This window comes from Botryllus schlosseri, chromosome 2 (assembly GCF_051294905.1).
Source record: "Botryllus schlosseri isolate E-star chromosome 2, Bs_hap1, whole genome shotgun sequence".
NCBI classification, from domain to species: Eukaryota; Metazoa; Chordata; class Ascidiacea; order Stolidobranchia; family Styelidae; genus Botryllus; species Botryllus schlosseri.
The window spans coordinates 1104649-1124548 of record NC_137237.1 but is presented as its reverse complement, the minus strand read 5'-3'; the positions used below and the strand labels follow the sequence as shown (position 1 = coordinate 1124548).

General features: G+C 40.6%; 1 protein-coding gene and 1 non-coding gene across 4 annotated transcripts; both read right to left on the bottom strand.

The window, feature by feature from the left end:
• Nucleotides 1–541: 541 nt before the first annotated feature.
• Nucleotides 542–18186, bottom strand: LOC145432865 (uncharacterized). 3 transcript variants are annotated; one of them, XM_080309682.1, is made up of 7 exons: nt 18051–18186; nt 12433–12570; nt 9567–9638; nt 8200–8365; nt 2165–2255; nt 1980–2082; nt 542–714 (listed from the first exon to the last, which is right to left on the bottom strand). In XM_080309682.1, exons 2-7 carry the CDS (start codon nt 12557–12559, stop codon nt 647–649), a joined length of 627 nt encoding a protein of 208 aa, XP_080165808.1. In that variant the 5' UTR covers nt 12560–12570; nt 18051–18186; the 3' UTR covers nt 542–646. The 3 variants fall into 3 exon arrangements, with proteins under 3 accessions (XP_080165808.1, XP_080165807.1, XP_080165805.1); XM_080309681.1 differs by lacking the exon at nt 18051–18186 and adding an exon at nt 16973–18037 and having other exon boundaries at nt 9567–9635; XM_080309679.1 differs by lacking the exon at nt 18051–18186 and adding an exon at nt 16973–17374.
• A 1584-nt stretch (nt 18187–19770) lies between these two features.
• Nucleotides 19771–19843, bottom strand: Trnav-cac (transfer RNA valine (anticodon CAC)). The gene has a single exon. It is a non-coding gene; the product is annotated as a tRNA-Val (tRNA).
• Nucleotides 19844–19900: the final 57 nt, after the last annotated feature.

Below are 19900 nucleotides of genomic sequence, written 5' to 3'. Positions count from 1 at the left end.
CAGAGTGTTGAATGAACAAAATCTTTTCACACAAAACGAAAACGATATATTTATTGCAAATCATTGTGGCTTCTGCAGTTCCCTTTCAGACACCAGGTCTCAAACGCGTCTCTTCGCTTTGGAAAGTGACATCGCATCGTTCGGTCGAAACACAACAGCGTGGTACCAATTGCTTGCATATGAGCTTCTATACCTACTGAAGATAGAATTGGGATTTCAGAAGGGTGGGGTTCCGATTCCGAACTCTAACTATACGTGCCTACGCTACTGCACGCAATTCGACTACTGATCGACCTAATTGCCTGCACCCAATTATGTCCGAGACGGGCGTGTCATCGCGAATCATAGGAGTTGAGAGTATTTGTATGTCTTGACCTCAAGCGCAGTGTAATGTATCGTAGTGTAGGCAGAGAACGATGAGCCTGACTGTCACGATTGATCTGATGATCTCGCTGGCTTGCTCGTAGCTATTCAACTTCGACTATGGCGCGTGGTTCAGCAACCTCGATACACTTGAACGTATATGTTCAAATCGACAACGTTGCATAATAGAAACATGTTGTCTACAGAAAACCAACGACCCATTTATTGTATAAATCCCATTATCTTTTGCGGCAAAACAGACATGGCGGCTTATATTCGCGGTTTATCCTCCGACGAAAGCTTTTCCGGATGCGCATATCCCGTTCAGTCGACACACTACGCATTCTTTTACTGTAAAAGTAGAAACGACTTGCTGGCATTCAAAGCAAGACTTGGACAACTAGAAAATGTGCAACATTTCTATATTAGATTACGACTAGAATGATAGCTACGAAAGTGTTTTAGAGTGGAATTCCATCATTTCAAATCACAACAAAACTGCGATACAATGAAACGGTAGGAAGGTGTCGAAACGACTTGGAGTGGTCTGTAAAATCAGACACGCACCTGGGCCTAGGCGATGTTACGAAGTGGCACGTACACCGATTGGAATGAAATAAGGGATAACATAAAACGGCTAGTGATGAAAATGAATGCGTCGATAGGCCAGGTTGATATGTCAGATTGAGGTCTGGAAATCTTGATGGCTGACTAGTATTCCAAATGACATTAGAATACAGATTACTAAATTGGCAAAAAATTGAAAATTGAATTAAAATTCCTAATTAGAAAGAAATACTACAAAAAACAAGTCCAGTTTATATCAAATCAGAGTTCATTCTTATAAGCACGAGGCTGGGAAATGTATGTGCACATTGTGCACCAATCAGTGAACACTTAGATAGGTGATTAGTAATGGAGTACGTTTACTTTTTCCGAGCACTGCAATACGATTTTCCTACCTGTTCTACTTATGGTCGTGTGTTTACCTTCTTAGACTACTTTTCATAAATCCAAACAATTTGTTTTCAAATCTAAATCTAAATCCATGCTCATCTCCAGAATGTCACGTTACGGGGATTAAATGCGGTTGATAAATGTGCGGTATTGCGTGTTGACGTGTCTACGTAAAATGATGGGTGTTTTCGAAATCAGCGTGCTAGGATCTACTGAATTATGCAGTCTCGCCGCATGCTGACATGCGACATTTAGCAAGACTTTAGTAAGGCCTTTAATAAGATTTAGTCTGTGCGTTTCCAGCCGATTCGCAATAACTTATTCACTATACAGCGGCGCAGATGTTTTCGCGCGTTGTGGAATTTGTCCCCACGACAAAACCATACGTTTGCGTAACTATATACATTTCTTTTGGTGGCCCGCCCCCTTATATATTTATAGATGTCACGGATGCAGAAGAATGTTTGGATATGGCGAGCAAAATCACTTGCGTTGTAATCGCCGATCAAACATAAAATGCTGTGGATTATTTCGACTTCACAAATATCTCATTTCCACTAACGTGCGTAGCTTTGTGCTACATGTTTCTTGTGTTACGATACGACCAATCGAGATTTACAGACGTCCACAGTGGAAAATAATTGAAAGCTAACGCATACCGTTTAAGACGCCGTCGATGCAGCCTCCAAAGAGAAAAGAGCCTCTAGCGTTCCGGGCGCAAGCTCTGTTGCAGTTGAAAGCATGAAATGAACGCTTATCTGCCTGTATCGTAAAAATAGCATCAAAATAGCATCACTATCACAATCATTATCAATGGATATCTCATCATAAGATCTATGCGCACCGTTAATTCTTTCACGTCAGAACTGGGCAGATCTTCGATTCGGGCACAAAACCTGGTTGATTCGTCTTCCAATTTCGAAACTTTTGGTGTTCTGCGAAAAAAAGAAAAGTGATAAGGAGTTTTCTGATGATTCAGTTTTATAGAGAGATTAAATAAGAAGTAGTCATTAGTCAGAGGCGGGATGAGATGGCGAGGAGGAGCCTATAGATAAACCTCCAACACATAAGTAGGAATTCTGGAGTCGACCTCCGTCAGACTCGAACCCGCAACCCATAAGTGTTGCAGCTGTGGATTATGCCACTACGCTATCTCGCCACTATACAACATATTTTATAATGTGTATTAGTCGCGTAGATACCTCTTCATGCAATTTTGCAATTTGCCTGCAATTTACGGCAAAAGTCGCCTCCGATTTATCGCTAAAAGTATGCGAAACGTCGGAAAAATCTACTTTTCGACATAAGTGCTGGTATTCTTTCAGACCGTTACTTCTACTTCTGTATGGGTAGCAACGCTGACCACTTCGATATCTCTGGACATAGGACATATCCGAATCGCCTCGATTGATTTTCATCGTATCAGCCAGTATTGTAGTGACTCGAGTCACGACTCGAGTCGCAATTTTTCGTCGACAGGACTTGACTCCAATCATGCTCTTAAAAATTGAAAATGACTCTAGCTAGACCAATGCTTTTCAACCTGTGTGACTGTTCGCACTTGTGCGAATGGAAAAAATGCAGTGCGAATGGTGAAGGTGGTGCGAATGGTGCGAATGAAAATCCGGATCAGATGCGAATGAAAATCGTGAATAATTGTTAATTTTTCTGACGTGGAATAATTCAAATAAACCTAATAGGAAATTTAAGGTCAGTGTAACTGTTGTAGTTGCGACGCAATTGTAAAAACTTGGATCAACTTACGGCGCACCACTAATCGTAGCTCTCACAATGAATTAATATTTTCGCACTGTAACTATTACGTAGCCAAAAGCCTGGTTTAGAAGCTGGTGTAGTGGTGCGACAGCGACAGGCTAGAAAATGACGTCAAATTGACTTTCTGCTCACTTTCGCTAAGCAATCGTCATATTTTTGTAATAACTGTTCGATTAGCGCGAGGCATAGACTCACATGCAACGAGCGAGCTCACGTCTATGAGACTCATTCATTTCGAGGCCAACCCCTTCTGCGTCGGGACACATGAGGACATGAAGTTTTGGCCAACAACCCACTGATAAAATGCGGTGTCAAAACATAAGCGGCGACAAAACCTTCGTCTAAAAATGACCGATGCTGGATGGCCAAACCTCTCGATATGGATATGCTCCGTTGTCGGCACGGAATAGTTTCGTTCTTACAATCTGAGTAGACAGTAGCACAACTGCGACACGTAGAGTAATTTAATTTGCCTCAATTTTAAATCGCGTGCGTCAGACATGCTTTTTTAGAGCTGTGTTGGGTAGAATTGTGATGTGCGAGTTCTGTATGTCACGATATCGTAGCATACAACTGTAATATTTAAAATACATTCCTTTTCATGGGTGAGGCTCGGGTCGCGAGATGCCACAAAAACCCAGATTTAGGTGGTAGGCTAGTCTAAAGGTTGCTGTACCGTTAATAAACTGTTATGAATTCTCAAGTTATATTGAGCTAAAGAGCGGAACACACAGTATCGTGAGTCTATTTGCTCTTATCATAGTTGGAGCAACGTATCATAAGGTAGCGAGCTCTAATGTGCCTAGTCCCCAGTGGCGTAGCAGCCACCTGGCGGTTCTGGCTCTGCGCCAGGGGCGGCAGGCTCCAAGGGGGCGGCAAAATGAGGCTGCACAGTGAGAGAGATGCCTGCATCATCGTGATGGTTTGAAGACGGAGATGCGATAAGGACTTTATAGTAAGGTCATCTAGTCTGCACCCCGTTTTTTTTCTCCTCCGTGATTGCTGGGCGTCTAGCGGGATAACCGCGGATACCAGTTTTCGAGTCTTCAGTCTGACCCGGCCGGGGATCGGGCCCACAACCTACCGATCAAGAAGCCGGACGCATCACCATTACACTATCTCGCGCGGCGTGTAGACAGCCGGCTAAAAGAACAGTGCTTGGTAGTCCTATAGCTGGCGTCCCGTCAGCTAAAATTTAATCAAACAGGTCTCAATCAAAAGCTAGTGTCGCGCTGATTCCGAAAACACGAATTAATATGTTAACATGGCGATGGAATCACTCCGAAATAGCCGTCACGGCCGATTGTTCGGAGAGTTCGCAGAAAAAGGAGAATGCCCGGCGAACAAACAGAAGATGCTGGCCTCAGTGTTGTTGAAGAATTTAGACGATGCATGTTTCAAGCATAGGACAGATTTAAACTTGAAGCTGAAACTAGGTTTACCGGCATTCACCACTTAAATGATATATTTGGATTTTTGAATTCCCACGCGCTGCTGCAAAGCGAAAGTCACAATTTACTCACCAGCGCTTTTAGAAGCACTTATGACGACGAGGTGGACTTTTTGGAGTTAGCTGCGAAAATTGTCATGCTTTATACCTCGAATTAGGGATCATATAAAGCAGAAGATTGCTAGCTTTTCGTACAAACCAATATGAGGCCTCTAGGACAGGGGTTCTCAACCTGGGGCGCGCGCCCCCGTTGGGGGGGGGGCGTGAAAGCATCTTAAGAGGGGGCGCGAAGAATCGGTCAAATGAATTTTTTTCGCGCTATGCGCGATTTACCTCCAATTCACGCGTGTTTCTCTATATTTAGACCCAGTTTCTTATTTTTGAATTCTCTCATCAACAGTCATAACCTTCCATGCCATCAAACAATCTGTTAGGGTTGCTAGCATCCCGGTTGGATCTTGTAATATGACGATACGAGGGCGCGGAATTTTTCACTATCCTAAAAAAAAGTTGCGAACCACTGCTCTAGGACGAACACAAATTAAGTTATGATCATATGAAGTTGTTCAACTTGGGATTTTAAAAGGGTTAAGAGGCTGGTGCGGAGCAGTGAAACCACGTTTGATCGTAGTGCAACAACGTTTGATGTTTTACAGTGGTTGTTTAATGCAAAGCTACTTGATTTGACACCGTATTTATGCTCGTGTCTGAAACTTTATCTGAACATTGGTGTTTCAACTGCGAGCTGTGTGAGGAGCTTCTCAAAGCTCAAACTGATTAAGTCTTATATATTTAGTTCTATCATGATTCATGAATAATGATCGGCTATCAGCTCCATCCATTCTGTCTATAGAAAGAGACTACGTTCAAAAACTTGAATTTGAGGATATTATCGCTGCTTTTGCTTTGAGGCGGCCATTGATTTTCTATTTGTACAATACATTCGTTCGCTATTTCTTGTTTTTATTATTTTTGGCGTCATTAACGTCGAGACGGTGAAGCTGAGAAGCGGCATATCATTTGTAATTATTCCTATTGACAAGATTACTTGAACATCAATCTATGTCGAAATTTGATGAGGTCTACCTAGGGGGCGGCATTTTCAAGAGAGCCAGGAGCGGCAGCACATGCTGCTACGCCAGTGCTAGTCCCCTTAATCGTTTTGCCCCTTATGTTCCAAAACATAAGGCAAAAGCCTCAACACAAACATGTGGGTTTTTCACCCTTTCGACAAACTGGAGCGTCCGGGAATTTTGTGTCAGCTCTCACCTCTCAAAAACGATTTCTGCCAGCAAGCATTTTTCACTCGCGAATAATACGCTGTATTTTAGATAGGAGTGCAGAACAGAGCACCGAGCAAAAAAAGTTGCCTTTTTAATGAGACATTGATAATTTTATCTACATAGTAGCCAATTTGTTGCGCATTTGAACAAAATATCTTCATCTTTTTTTTATAACAATTTTCTATTAGTTTATGCGAATAAAATTTATTTTACCAACAAAGTGCGAATGGGGCACAAAAAGGTTGAAGAGCAATGCTCTAGACGCTCAAGATGATTTGATTCAAGACCCGAACATAAGGACCGATACTTGAAATGTACGCCCATAGAAACTAGCTTTTATCTGTTCGAATAAACATAGTCTTGAAAGTTTCACAGAAGCGAGTTGAACATGACTTGAATTCGATAATAAACAGTGAACCCTATGACTTAGACTCGAACTAGAGTCTCGCTACTCCCTGACTTGGTCTACGACTTGACTCGGTGGGGAATTGAAAATGACTCGCCTTGACTCGAGTCGAAACTATAAAAGTCAAATCGACTTATAACCCGGAACGTTGCGAATTTGTTACAGTTCTGATATCAGTCCAAATTGATGATTTCAAGATGAAGATATCGTAGTTGTTATTGTTGTTGTTTATACGGTTTAGGTGCTTATCCCCTATCGGCCTTTTACGCCACGGCCAATGATTGCGTAAAATAAATGCACCCCGGTCACCAAGAGCGTACAAAATGAGATTACAGGAAATAAGATTTCGGCACTATATGAAAATGCAACCAAGGCTAAATATACTCTTAATGGGGTCACCCCTGTGAATTCTCTGACACCCGATCGATAATGAGCGGTATTCGACTGTCCATGACATCACACGGACATCAATCAGTCTTATTTATCTCATAAGGCGACAGTCCGGGTCACCGTTGTCGCAGATGGCATTCGCGTGACGCGGATTGACATCTCTGTGTTCTAACCAGGCCTAATCCTTGACAATTACAAATTTGTTTCTAAATTAGACTAAAATTATAATTATAATTACACAGTGTTTTTCCGGACTAGATTAGAATAAAAATTACCGAATTCGCCGTTGTCTCAGAAGGCATACTCACGTTACACGGAATCTGAATCGCTTTATCACTAAACAGGTCTGATCCTTGACACCAGATTTGGACAACTAGACATTTTTCTGCTTGTTCCAAATCTGATTAGAATTAAATTGTAACAACACAGTTTTTCGAAACTATATTACAATACAAATGACAGAATTCACAAAAACTTGTAAATTCTATACTATTCCGGATTGGAGAGAAATACAACAAAAATCGAGTTCAGTTCGCATCAGGTCAGAATTCATTCTCTTAAGTACGAGAATGGCAAAAGTATCTGTAGACCTATAGTCTGACTCGTTTCGCTGTTTACCTGTATCATTCTCAAGAAAGCCAGAAATTAAATTATATATAAAACTAGAGCTCAGAAACATTTAACAGATTAGATTCGAATTATAGATGACTGGGATTTCGCTTTTATTAGTTTATATTCTGTAATTTTAATTCGAATCATATTACTGGTTTTGTATGATTAGTCAACATTACTCAGCCTTCAAGAGACCCTTACCTCGATTTGACATATCAACCTCACCTATCGACACATTCACTTTCATCACACATTATGTTATCCCTTCAAGGGTGCATGACTCATATTTAGGGCTGGGCAAAATCGAGTGAATCACAGAATATACTTTGAGTCGAGCAATCGAGTATCACTTATTGTGACGTCATAATGGAATGTAATATGTCAAAGTTCAAATATGTACCTTTTATGCGTCCACAAAGGTACTTTATTATTTTTTCAACCATACCGATTTCGTTGCACTTGGTGACAATGTTATGGGAGGATCATGACTTCGGAAATGTACTATTTCCAGTAACGTTCATAGCTTTGTACTATATGTTTCGTATGCTACGATACGGCCAATAAAGGTTTCAAGGCTTCAACAGTAAAAATGAGTATTGAAACTATAATTATCTTTGATAAATTAACTTTCAGTTGCGATGAGCGTATAATTCCACTACTCGAAAAAAAATCTTATTTTACTACTCGACTTGAATCATTAAAATTAATGCTAGATTCAGATTCGAGTATTCGAATGATTGTGCCCGGCCATACTCTTATTTACATCGCCTGGGCCCGCAGGTGGGTGTATGATCTCAAATACTACTCCAAGTCGGTTGGACACCTTTCTATCTTTTCATTGTATCGCAGTCGTGTGGTGTTTTAAAGTTATGAAACTATTAATGAACTGATACTGGAGATATACTTAGACAACTTTTAATAATCACTTGATAAGCACGCTGTGAAATCAAAGAGAGACTTACTTGCATTTGATACGAAACATAGTTTGCTCGCCGGCGGCTTCGGAAGGCAAATGGATTGGAACGAAACCGTCTCTACACTTGACATCACAGTGGACTTGATCCGCTGAATCGTCATCGCAGCGAATGATATCGAGATTCGCTGAAGAACATTCTATTGCCGATGAATCTGGAATTTGCGCAGAGATGGCCGAAGTATAGTCAGTTGATATTCAAGTAGAATGGAAGTAATACTATTTAATACTATATTCATATTGAAATAAACCCGAATATTTTTTGTATTGTAAAATATGACGTCCCCATAGGATGGAATTTTGGATAAGAGCATTTAGTGGTGCTTTTTCCCATCAATGGCTTTTTGTACCACGGCCATTGGGATATTTTGACCAAGTCTGAAAAGTTATGCTTGAGTACGCAAATGTCAAAGTACTTCGTTAGTATATTAGAAAAACCTCTGAATTTACGTTACGCAGGCTTACCATATTTTGGAAATCTAAAAAGAGGACACTTTTTCAGAAATTTGAGACTTGCAAAACCGGAGAAGAATTCTCAAAAACCGGTGAATTTTTCCCACTTTGTGATCAGTTGACTAGAAAAAAAGGTCATCTTTTCCGCTCAGAGCTCAAAATACCGTTTCCCGCGTTGCTAGGTGGATGACTAAAAAAACGGTCATCTTTCCGCCCAGAGCTAAAATAACCGTTTATCACTCGGAAATACCCGCCGGTGCGTCAGTTCTGTGCTAGTTTACAGCATATCACTCACAATTTGCTCTAAATCTGACCTAAATTTTCAAAGAAGAGGACAAAATCTCAAAAAAGAGGACAAAATCTCAAAAAAGAGGACAAATGGGCGTCCTCCGAGGACACTTTCAAAAAAGTCAAAAAATAGGACAAATCCTCTTAAAAGAGGACGTATGGTAACCCTAACGTTACGACTCTAAACAGATTCGATTTGTGAGATATGTGCCTAACCATTCATATCGAAATAAACCTTGCATATCAGGGGTAATCGTCAGCAACTAGCAACGATTTCAAAACATCACGTCGAAGATTTTGAGCTTATCCATCAAGACAGGAAGATACAATCGTGACCTTTCTCGTTGATAGATATCCAGACGTGCTAGGTGACGTGTTGCCGACATTTGTCGGTTTTGACGCGTCTGGGGATTCAATATAGGTTCGATTGAGAGTAATGTATTACGTCAGGTCGTCAGCGAACATGTGATCTGGGAAAAGTGCTGGTAGGCAGAATCGGACAACTAAAATCGTCACACTTGCGAGAAATTGTTGACGAAGCCTTTTGTATCGGGAATTGCAGAGGTAACGAAAGAACCTCAAGGTCTACAAAACAGAATATGTACAACGCGATACCTTCGCCGTTGAATAACTCGGGCTCTCGATCACTTGGGCAGAATGCCTTCCGACACATCGCACAAATGTCTTCTGAATGAAACAACATTTCACGTGATTAATTTTCGTGTTAAGTTCAGCGAGTTCAGCGTTTATTTAATAATTTAATAATTTCATCCTGTCAAAACACCACAAGATCTCGATAAAGACAATAAGAAGTCGCAAAGACTTAGTAGAGTATAGTAGAGTCTTTCAAACAGACACCCGCCATCGTTTAGAACCAGAGCTCGGAAATGTATCTGAGACATGAGTGATTCGATTTCGAACATTACTATTCGAGTCGTGTATTCGAGTATCACTGGTTATGCAGTCGTTAGAGTATGGATGATATGGACAGCTGAAATATTTACCATTCACGCGACTACAAAGAATATACAGCCAGTTCTACACTACATAAAAATATTTTTTTATAAAAATTCAATTGTAGGCTACTTGTGACAATGCCGTGGGTCGATCATGACTTCACAGAAATGTCATTTCCGCCAACGTGCGTAGCTTCGAACTGCAATCTTAGGATACTGTGACCATAGTATCCTACAATGGTGTGGACACAAGCAAATCTCACGGCTCGCTGCGATTATTTTACATCACACTTTCCATTTGGCTAAAGGAAAATTGACGGTAATTTTTGACCGGGTTGCCGAGAGCAAAATTTGATAAAATTGGTATCAACCGAAAGCTACCGGGGTAATTGCGATAATGTAAATTTTTTTCTGCCATAAAAAGAACAGGCGCTGAAAATGAAGTACGTGGTATATGTGCCGGTGTAGACCATGAATGGACTTATCATATCGTGGTCCGATAAGAGTGTAAACAATCCCCAACGTGATCATTAGGGTGTTCAAAAATAACTTTTTGTTCTGGATTCCAGCAATTCAGTCATTAAATTGTCAGGTTACCCTAAAAACGCCGCACACCAAATTTGGTTCAATTCTATCAAGTATAGGGCTCCGCAGATCCAATAAAAAATTTTAATTTAAATAAGAAAATTCAAAAAAAAAAATTCAAATTGTTCTGTCAACCCCATGAAATTGTTGAGCTGTCTGCAGAGACGATACCAAACAAATTTGACTCAATTCCAACAAGTAGAAGCGGAGTTATTGGAGTTTTTCGTTGATAATCTTCGGATTATCCACCAATCAAGGATTATCCGAGAAATATCAACGAAAAACTCCACTAACTCCGATTCTACTAGTTGGAATTGAGTCAAATTTGTTTTGCATCGTCTCTGAAGACAGCTCAACAATTTCATGGGGTTGACAGAAAAATTTGAATTTCTTTTAATTTTCCTGTTTAAATTAAAAAATTTAATTGGATCTGCGGAGCCCTATACTTGTTAGAATTGAACCAAATTTGGTGCGCAGCGTTTTTTAACCTGACCTGACAATTTAATAACTGAACGACTGGAATCCAGAAAAATAAGTTATTTTTGAACAGCCCTAGTGATCATATTGATGCTATGTGTCGACTGATCACATTCTTAACTGCAAGATTCAATGCATGGTTTAATCCTCAGCCTGGTCAGACAGAAGACCTGAATAGTAAAACTAGTATCCGTGGATTCCCGCTTGGCGAGCCTTTCCGGGATACAGCATGGACGCGTGGTGCAAGAATTAGAAAGTATTATAAGGCTATATCGGCATCTTCCTTGTCCATCGGCATATGCACGTCATGACTCATGTTAGTGTGTATTATATATCACGATTCGGTGTATATGCCGCAAAAACATCAAGGAAAAAAATATATAACGTCCTATTCCTATCCATTAGTACCCATCAACCTGTACAAATCATGTATCCATAATTCGTCGTTCGTGTTGTGAAACTTGAAACGAACAAATCAATTACAAGCTTCTTGCATAAATAAAGTTTCGCGTGACCCTTGTACTATCTCCGGACATTAATAATTTATCGTCTTCCCCTTTCCCAATGATTTTCTCCAAGTAACAAGCGAGAACAGAGCGGATCTTTATGCGTGCGTTATCGCTTTATATAATCTGTTATAAGACTCGTGGGATACCAGTGATTAATTATCTAATAAGCAATACTGCGGTTATGCTGCGATACGACCAACCGAGGTTTACAGACTTCCACAGTGGGAAATAGTATCGAAATTATTATTCGAATTGATAAACTCTTAATGTCGTAAACGTAGAAGATATGAGGAAGCTAGAAATTGCCAAGTTTACGTATCTGTTCCATTGCGGTCAATGTCCCTCAAATTTCAACGACTATACTTCCCCTCGGAGTCAAAAGCGCACAAAGTGACGGCACACGCGCGTCAACAAAGAACAACTACCATATGATCAGGACAGAATACATGAAAGCGCATTGCTCTATCAACTATGCCGGACCCCAATTGTGGAACAGCATCTCGCCGGCTATCCGACAGTCCGCGAGCATTTCCGCATTCAAGTCGTAATACAAGCAATTTCTTCTAAATGAATACTAGTCAGGATTACCGGATCACGACCTAACATCGATCTCACCTTCCGTCGCGTGCCACCTCATTTGTCGCTTGCCTTTTATATTTTCTGCATTACCTACTTTTCATTCCTTGTGGAATGTGCATGCCTTTTCTTTACTTCGCCTAAGGCCATGGCGGATGTCTGATCTCAAAGACTACTCCAAGTCGTTCCGACGCCTTTCTATCTTGTCATTGTATCGCAGCTTTGTGGTGTTTTGAAATGACGAAAATATTAATGTAAGTGATTGATTGGCAAAGAGCGTATCATTTCAGAACTTGAAAAAATCATATCTGACTATACTCGATTCGAGTTCCAGACCACACCTAAACATAACCGATTGAAAATCCTGGTTTTATTTACCGTCATCTTCATTGCAAGCGAAAATGTAATCTCCCTCCTCGTCGCGCGCACATTTATAGCAAATTTCCCGATAGCAATTCACCGCCACAAACCACAGAGACATGTACGCAAGAAGTCGAATGAGCATAGCGAATTCGTCTAAACGTAAAAGAGGAGATAACTTGTTGTGGTATACACTATACATCCTTATGGACTTATTTGAATCATTCACATTCCCTGTATGGTTGATCATCACTTTCGTACACTCTTAGGGCGGAGATCATAAAGTTAGCTTATCCGAGAGAATGCTAATCATGTCATTAAAACTGTTAATCGTGGCGCATAAAACTGGATTATATTTCGGGCGAGGATTACCCCGAGACGCCTGGTGAAACATTCAATCCAGGGACGTAGGTTGCCACGATTAACATTTTTTAATCCCCGCCCTTACGCAAGAGAGTGTGTGTATTCACAGCCAGACGGTGGTACACTAATGTAGAACATTCACACTCAAAACCAGTGGTTCTCACTGTCACGGACCCCCGCTGACCCCCGCAAGTTTTCGTTTAAAATTAGTTCAATTACCGGGCAACCGTCATCTGTCTTTAGCAAATATTAACTGTAGGCTTGTGATAAACAGCCACAAAATGACTTTTCTTGAAAATAAGATCATACTATATCTAGAAATTGGGTAGACTTTTATTATTTCGAAGCGAATTTTGCAGATGTATTTATTGTCTTGACAATCCGTGTCTTCGATTTGACATGAACGAGTGCGGAAAATCCATTTCGTAACGCTTCCGACGATACCGACGACACAACATATATGGTAACAAAATCGAGAAAAAGAACTTTAAAAGAACATTATTTTCACGCCGAGCCTGTAGTCCTTTCTATATCATCTCATGTTGAAGTTATTCTGGAATAGTGGTTACGTATATCACGTGAGAAAATGGATTTTGTGGCGAGGTTTCAATCCCTTCTTTGGGTCGGATTAGGAAAACAAATTCAGGAACTTCTATTTCAAAGGACTTTTCACTAATTTGCTGAGATTGACTAAGTCAAATCCAAAATGTTTGCAATCGTTTCGAAGTCACCCTGTTTGACCTTACTATCTCCAACTTTTCATTTTTCCACAAATGCAAACAAACCTTCTTTAACCAGCTATATGTTCAATAGGCTATTGGCAATGTGGCAATTAAAATGGGTTCGCCCAGTAGGATATTTTAACTTCGACGGCCATTATAATGACGTGGTCCTGATGTTCTGGCAATTATGAAGCGACACTGTCTCGTGCTTTCTCTAATTAAAATAGATTACAAATTAGGTTATCAATGATTTTACAAATTGAGAGGTTTCGCGGACCCCCTGAAAATGCTTCCCCGGTTGAGAACCACTGTTCTAAGCGAAAAGAGTGCGTATTCACGCGCAAAGGCCGCAAAGGGTGGTACACGAAAACAGAATCCAACTCGAAATATATCGCGGTCACAAATCCTACGTCCCTGCGTACATGGATAATTCGGATCAAAATGTTGTACTCGATTTATAACGCGGTTTAAATCTGAGGTAGGTTCTGGTGCCATGGGTATATTCACACCGTATGTCAGGGGTGCTCCACGGGTGAAAGTGCACATCCATTTTTCTAAGAGCGCACTACAGAGATTCTCGTAATACTAGTTGGGGGGGGGGGGGGGCTCAAAATCAGCATCAAATCAAATCACTGGTTATCAAATTCTTATTGGAACGATAATATTTAAAAATTAAGAATCAGACCCGACCCAAGTCTTGATAACGACCAAAATTCCAATATACATCCCCCTACGCGCAGTCGGACCGAACGAAACGTGTCTCAGACGCGTACGATTCGCGGCATTTGTACTGCGACTAGACTGCCTGCCTTTTTCAAGCCTCAATTTTAATTGACGATTCTCTCTAAAACCGTTCTCTTGTCAGGCGGAACTACATACGATAGAGACGTCATAGAAACGCGTGCAAGGAAAATAAAATGTGTGCACTGTGTTACGGGTACAATAAAGGTAATTAAATATTTTTTGATTTGTTCAGAGCGCGGATCGATGGATCATTATTCCATTAACGTAGTCGTCGGCTGCCAGATATTACCAGCAAATATAAAATGCAAACGCAGGTTAGTATAAGCCAGCTTTATTTGATTATATTATTTGCAGAACCGATCGAAAACTATATCAGACATATCCGTTCCATTCTACGCATGTGATTAGGCATATGCATTCTGCACGCGGCGATTGACTTATTTGACAATGTAGATTTGTTGATAGGGAGTAAGCCTAGCTATTTAAATTGCATTAGGCATAGCAACTTGGCGGTAACGTGAATGGTTATAAAACGATTCATGACGTACGCTCTTTGCAAATAGAACGTGTCTTCGAAAATGCGTTATACGAAAGGAAACGATACCAAATAATTCAGAAACCCCGTACGCGGGGTCCAAATTGAATATTTCGCCGAACTTGTTAGCGACTGAACAATGGTTTCATATTTATGTGTTTTAAATTAAATATTGCTCGGTTTGAGCAAGCCATCATTCTTAATCGACGTTTTTCTTTCCTCGTATTAAAAATATCTATAAAAAATCGAATGCACCTATAGTATAGATTTGAAAAGAACATTGTACAACAACAACCGTATCCTTAATAGGCTATATACAATACGATGCGATACGATTGTTGATATGCAATGTTATTTTCAATTCTCTACTCATCCATCAAGATTACCCGACCTTAATCCGACATATCAACCTCGCCTACCGACACATGTCGTATTCATCTGCGTCACTTCCTTTTATGTTATCCTTCCTTAAATCCTATGTGCAATGTGCATGTGCATGGCTCATATATTTACATACTCTTGGGTTGGCATAGGCGATATCGCCACCCAGTGGGCGATTTTGAGAGGCAAGGGGCGAAAATACCAAAGAAGCGAGAATGTTAGAACTTCCAGTGAATATTTAATTAACATGGCCAAAAATGCACGTGAAGACGGCTTATGACGAAAAAGGGTCAACTCAACGAAAAGTAGAGGCGGAGACCAATTTTCCGAACACCTGCCATCTCGGAAAAATGACCTTTTTTAGTCGATTGTCAGCCGATCATATTCAGGTTTATTTCAATATCAATATATTATCCAGTTATATATTCTACTGAAGTTCTCCGAGAGTATTTTCGATATTCTTAGCTCCGATTTGTTTTGATTCAAGCGAATGAAAACCATCTTCGAGAAAAGACACGCAAATAAATACTGCTATTTACTGACATCACACATTTGATATCGTACCGAAGATGGTCTAATCACTTGTCATCTTGATGGAAGATTTTTACAAAACTTTCTTCCTACTCGGCGCTGCGATAAAGTTTAATAATTCATGCTAGTTGTCGAGGTGATATTCGCGGGTCTGTTGATCTGCTTTGGTGCGTGCTTTTCGACCTTAATAATTAATGCCTCATCAACAAAGCGAATTATACGCTCGCAATTGATGGACAAGTTAACGCGTAGTCGAGGTAGATTTTCAGATTAGTGCAGCCTACCGCAGACAAGATATAAAATCGATGTATATTTATGACGCATTATTCTTAGTTTTGCTATAAATTTGGTGCACTCGTATCTAGGATGTGTGGTAAATAACTACGCGATTTGCCGACCACAATTATTTCCGGATATAGAGATTAAAGATAGCGGTCCGTTTAATAATTTCGCACTGTGCGTAAATGTTCATTTTCCTGCGTTCGTATAAAAGAATGATATCCATAAATCATGAGGGCAGTAGCCACGGAAATGATCATATACGCCAATAAAATTGAATTATAAGGAAGCTCTGTTCGCTTGGAAATTGAGGTATTTATGGCACATGAAGAATACTATTGATCATCATCATTGTTATATTAAATTTTTTATCAAATCAATATACCCGAAGATTGCGATATAATGAAAAGATAGGCGGGTGCCGGAACGACTTGGAGTGGTCTTTTAAACAGACACCCACCTTGGCCTACAACAGCATGCTGTAAACAAAAGGCATGCACAATTCATACTGGATTTAGGTATGGTAAGTTGATAACATAAAAGTAGCCTAAGCGCCCAGAAATGAATGCCGCACGTGTCGGTATATAGGCAAGGTCGATATGTCAGATTGTGGTCCAGTAATCTTGAGGGCTGACCAGTATTGATCTACTGACCCACTACAGAAACTACCATGGCATCGGATTCTCCGTCAACCCTAAAGATTACCGGACCACGATCTGACATAGTATATATCAACCTCGCCTATCGACACATGCGTAATTCATTTTTATCACTAGTCGTGTTATGAGTTATGCTATCATTATTTTCATCCAGTGTTCACTGTGCATGTGCATTGTACACGCCTCTTATTTATATCGCTTAGGCCAGGTGGGTGTCTGATTTCAAAGATTTTTCCGCAAGACGTTTCGGCACCTTCCTCTATTTTCATTGTATCGCAGTCTTGTCGTGTTTTGAAGTGATGAAAATCATCAATTAACTGATAGTGATATCTTGAACTACTCACATTTCATGATCCGCAGTTAGAACTAGAACTACTCAAAAACAGTCGTTGACAAGTTGTTGTGATGATGATACTATATAGTAGGCTTACCATATTTTGGAAATCTAAAAAGAGGACACTTTTTCAGAAATTTGAGACTTGCAAAACCGGAGAAGAATGAACTTTTCCCACTGTGTGATCGGTTGACTAAAAAAATGTCATCTTTTCGCTCAGAGCTTAAAATACCGTTTGAGCGTCACTGCTGTGCTAATTTACGGCATATCACTCGCATTTTGCTCTAAATATGACCTAAATCAGGGATATCTAGATGTCCCTGCCTATATTTTCAAAAAAGAGGACAAAATCTCAAAAAAGAGGACAAAAGGGCGTCCTCCGAGGACGCACTGGCGTAGCAGCATGTGCTGCCGCCCCTGGCTATCGCTAAAAATGCCGCCCCCCTAAGTAGACCGCAGCAAATTTCGACATATATTCATGTTCAAGCAATCTTTTTAATAAAAATAATTACAAATAATAGGCCGCGTCGCAGCCTCACTGTCTCAACGTTCATAAGGCCAAAAATAATAAAGACAGGAAATAGCGAACGAATGTATTGTGCAAATAGAAAATCAATATAGCCACCTCAAAGCAAAATCAGCGATAATATCCTTAAATTCAAGTTTTCGAACGTAGTCTCTTTCTATATACAGAACGGATAGAGCTGATAGCCGATCATCATTCATGGTAGAACGTAAATAAGGCTTAATCAGTTTGAGCTTTGAGAAGCTCCTCACACAGCTCGCAATTGAAACACCAATGGTCAGATAAAGTTTTAGACATGAGCTTAAATATGGTGTCGAATCAAGTAACTTTGCATTAACTAACCACTGTAAAACATCAAACGCTGTTGCACTACGATCAAACGCTCCGCACCAGCCTCCTAACCCTTTTAAAATCTCAAATTGAACAACTTCATATGATCATATCTTAATTTGTGTACGTCCTAGAGGCCTGATATTGGTTTCTACGAAAAGCTAGCAATCTTCTGATTTATATGATCCCTAATTCGAAAAAATATATACTTTCAACAATTGGGTGACATTACCTGTTCATGATGATAAAACATGACCCGTTGATGATTCGTGACTGAAAATTGTGATTTGAACTTGGCCGCGACCTTCTGTAGAATACATTGAATTCTCCATTGGTGCTGCGGCCCGCGGCGCCTTCAGAAAGTAGGGAATTGGCCCGCGAGCACATTTGAGTTTGAGACCTCTGACTTAAATGATATGTTTTCATTTTTGAATTCCCACGCGCTGCTGCAATGCGAAAGTCTCAATTTATTCACCAGCGCTTTTAGAAGCACTTACGACGACGAGGTGGACTTTTTGGAGTTAGCAGCCTAGGCAGCTTTCTGAAGGCGCCGCGGGCCGCAGCACCAATGGAGAATTCAATGTATTCTACAGAAGGTCGCGGCCAAGTCCAAATCACAATTTTCAGTCACGAATCATCAACGGGTCATGTTTTATCATCATGAACAGGTAATATCACCTAATTGTTGATCTTCCACTGCGTGGTAACTTTTGAAAGTGATGTAATAGTGAGGTTTGATGAGTAGTTTCAGGCTTCTGGAGTAGTTTCAGAGCGACTTTGAAGTTCTCAATTTAAAAAAGAAATTGGTAGTTACATATTGTCGAATACTTCGAAATCCAAAATGCCGTCGCGGGCCGCACAAAATGGTCTCGCGGGCCGCGTGTTTGAGAACTTTGATTTAAGTGGTGTATGCCGGTAAACCTAGTTTCAGCTTCAAGTTTAAATCTGTCCAAAGCTTGAAACATGCATCGTCTAACTTTTTCAACAACACTGAGGCCAGCATCTTCTGATTGTTCGCCAGGCATACTCCTTTTTCTGCGAACTCTCCGAGCAATCGGCCTTGACGGCTATCTCGGAGTGGTTCCATCGCCATGTTAACATATTAATTCGTGTTTTCGGAATCTGTGCTACACTAGCTTTCGATTGAGACTTGTTTGATTAAATTTTAGCTCACGGGACGCCAGCTATAGGATTTCCAATTACGCTTCTTTTAGCCGGCTGTATACACTGTGCCGAGCGAGGTAGTGTAATGGTGATGCGTCCGGCTTCTTGATCAGTAGATCGTAGGTTCGATCCCCGGCCGGGTCAGACCAAAGACTCGAAAACTGGTATTCGCGTTTATCCTGCTCGGTGCTCAGCAATCACGGAGGAGAAAAAAAACAGTGATGCAGACTAGATGACGTTACTATGAAGTCCGCATCGCATCTCCGTCGTGAAAGCATCTCGATGGTGCAGGCGAAAAAGAATACCATCTCCCTCTCTCACTGTGCAGCCTCATTTTGCCGCCCCCTTGGAGTCTGCCGCCCCTGGCGCAGATCCAGAACCGCCAAGTGGCTGCTACGCCACTGCGAGGACGCCTTCAAAAAAGTCAAAAAAGAGGACAAATCCTCTTAAAAGAGGACGTATGGTGTAAATAACTGGTTTTTAGTTTGTACTAAGTCCGGATAGCGAATGTCTGCTTTGCTCTGATTATCAGTATCAGTTTATTAATAATTTTCATCATTTGAGCGGAGAGTATTATTCAACGAAAGCTGTTATATCAGATGCGCCCAGTTTCAAAGCCTCAAGAACGGAGAAAAGTTTTGAAATCTTATCTTCCGAAAATAGGTTGTACGAAACAAAATTCTCTTTGAGCTGGTAGTGCCAGTATAGATAACTAAGGTAAACCTTAGTTATCTATAGTGCCAGTACTAACGAAAAGAGCGAGAGAGTGTGTGTGTATCGAGAAAATGTGTTTCCGCCCGGGCTCGAACCGGGGACCTCTCGCGTGTGAGGCGAGCGTGATAACCACTACACTACGAAAACGACATCCACCAACAGTACCAAATCTTAACTTATCTTACAACTAACGCTTGAACACTA

Coding starts and splice junctions, on each gene's coding strand:
- LOC145432865 (XM_080309679.1), bottom strand. Junction 8,366..9,566: donor CGAGTTATTCAACGGCGAAG/GTATCGCGTTGT, acceptor CGCAAATTCCAG/ATTCATCGGCAATAGAATGT. Junction 2,083..2,164: donor CTGACGTGAAAGAATTAACG/GTGCGCATAGAT, acceptor TTTACGATACAG/GCAGATAAGCGTTCATTTCA.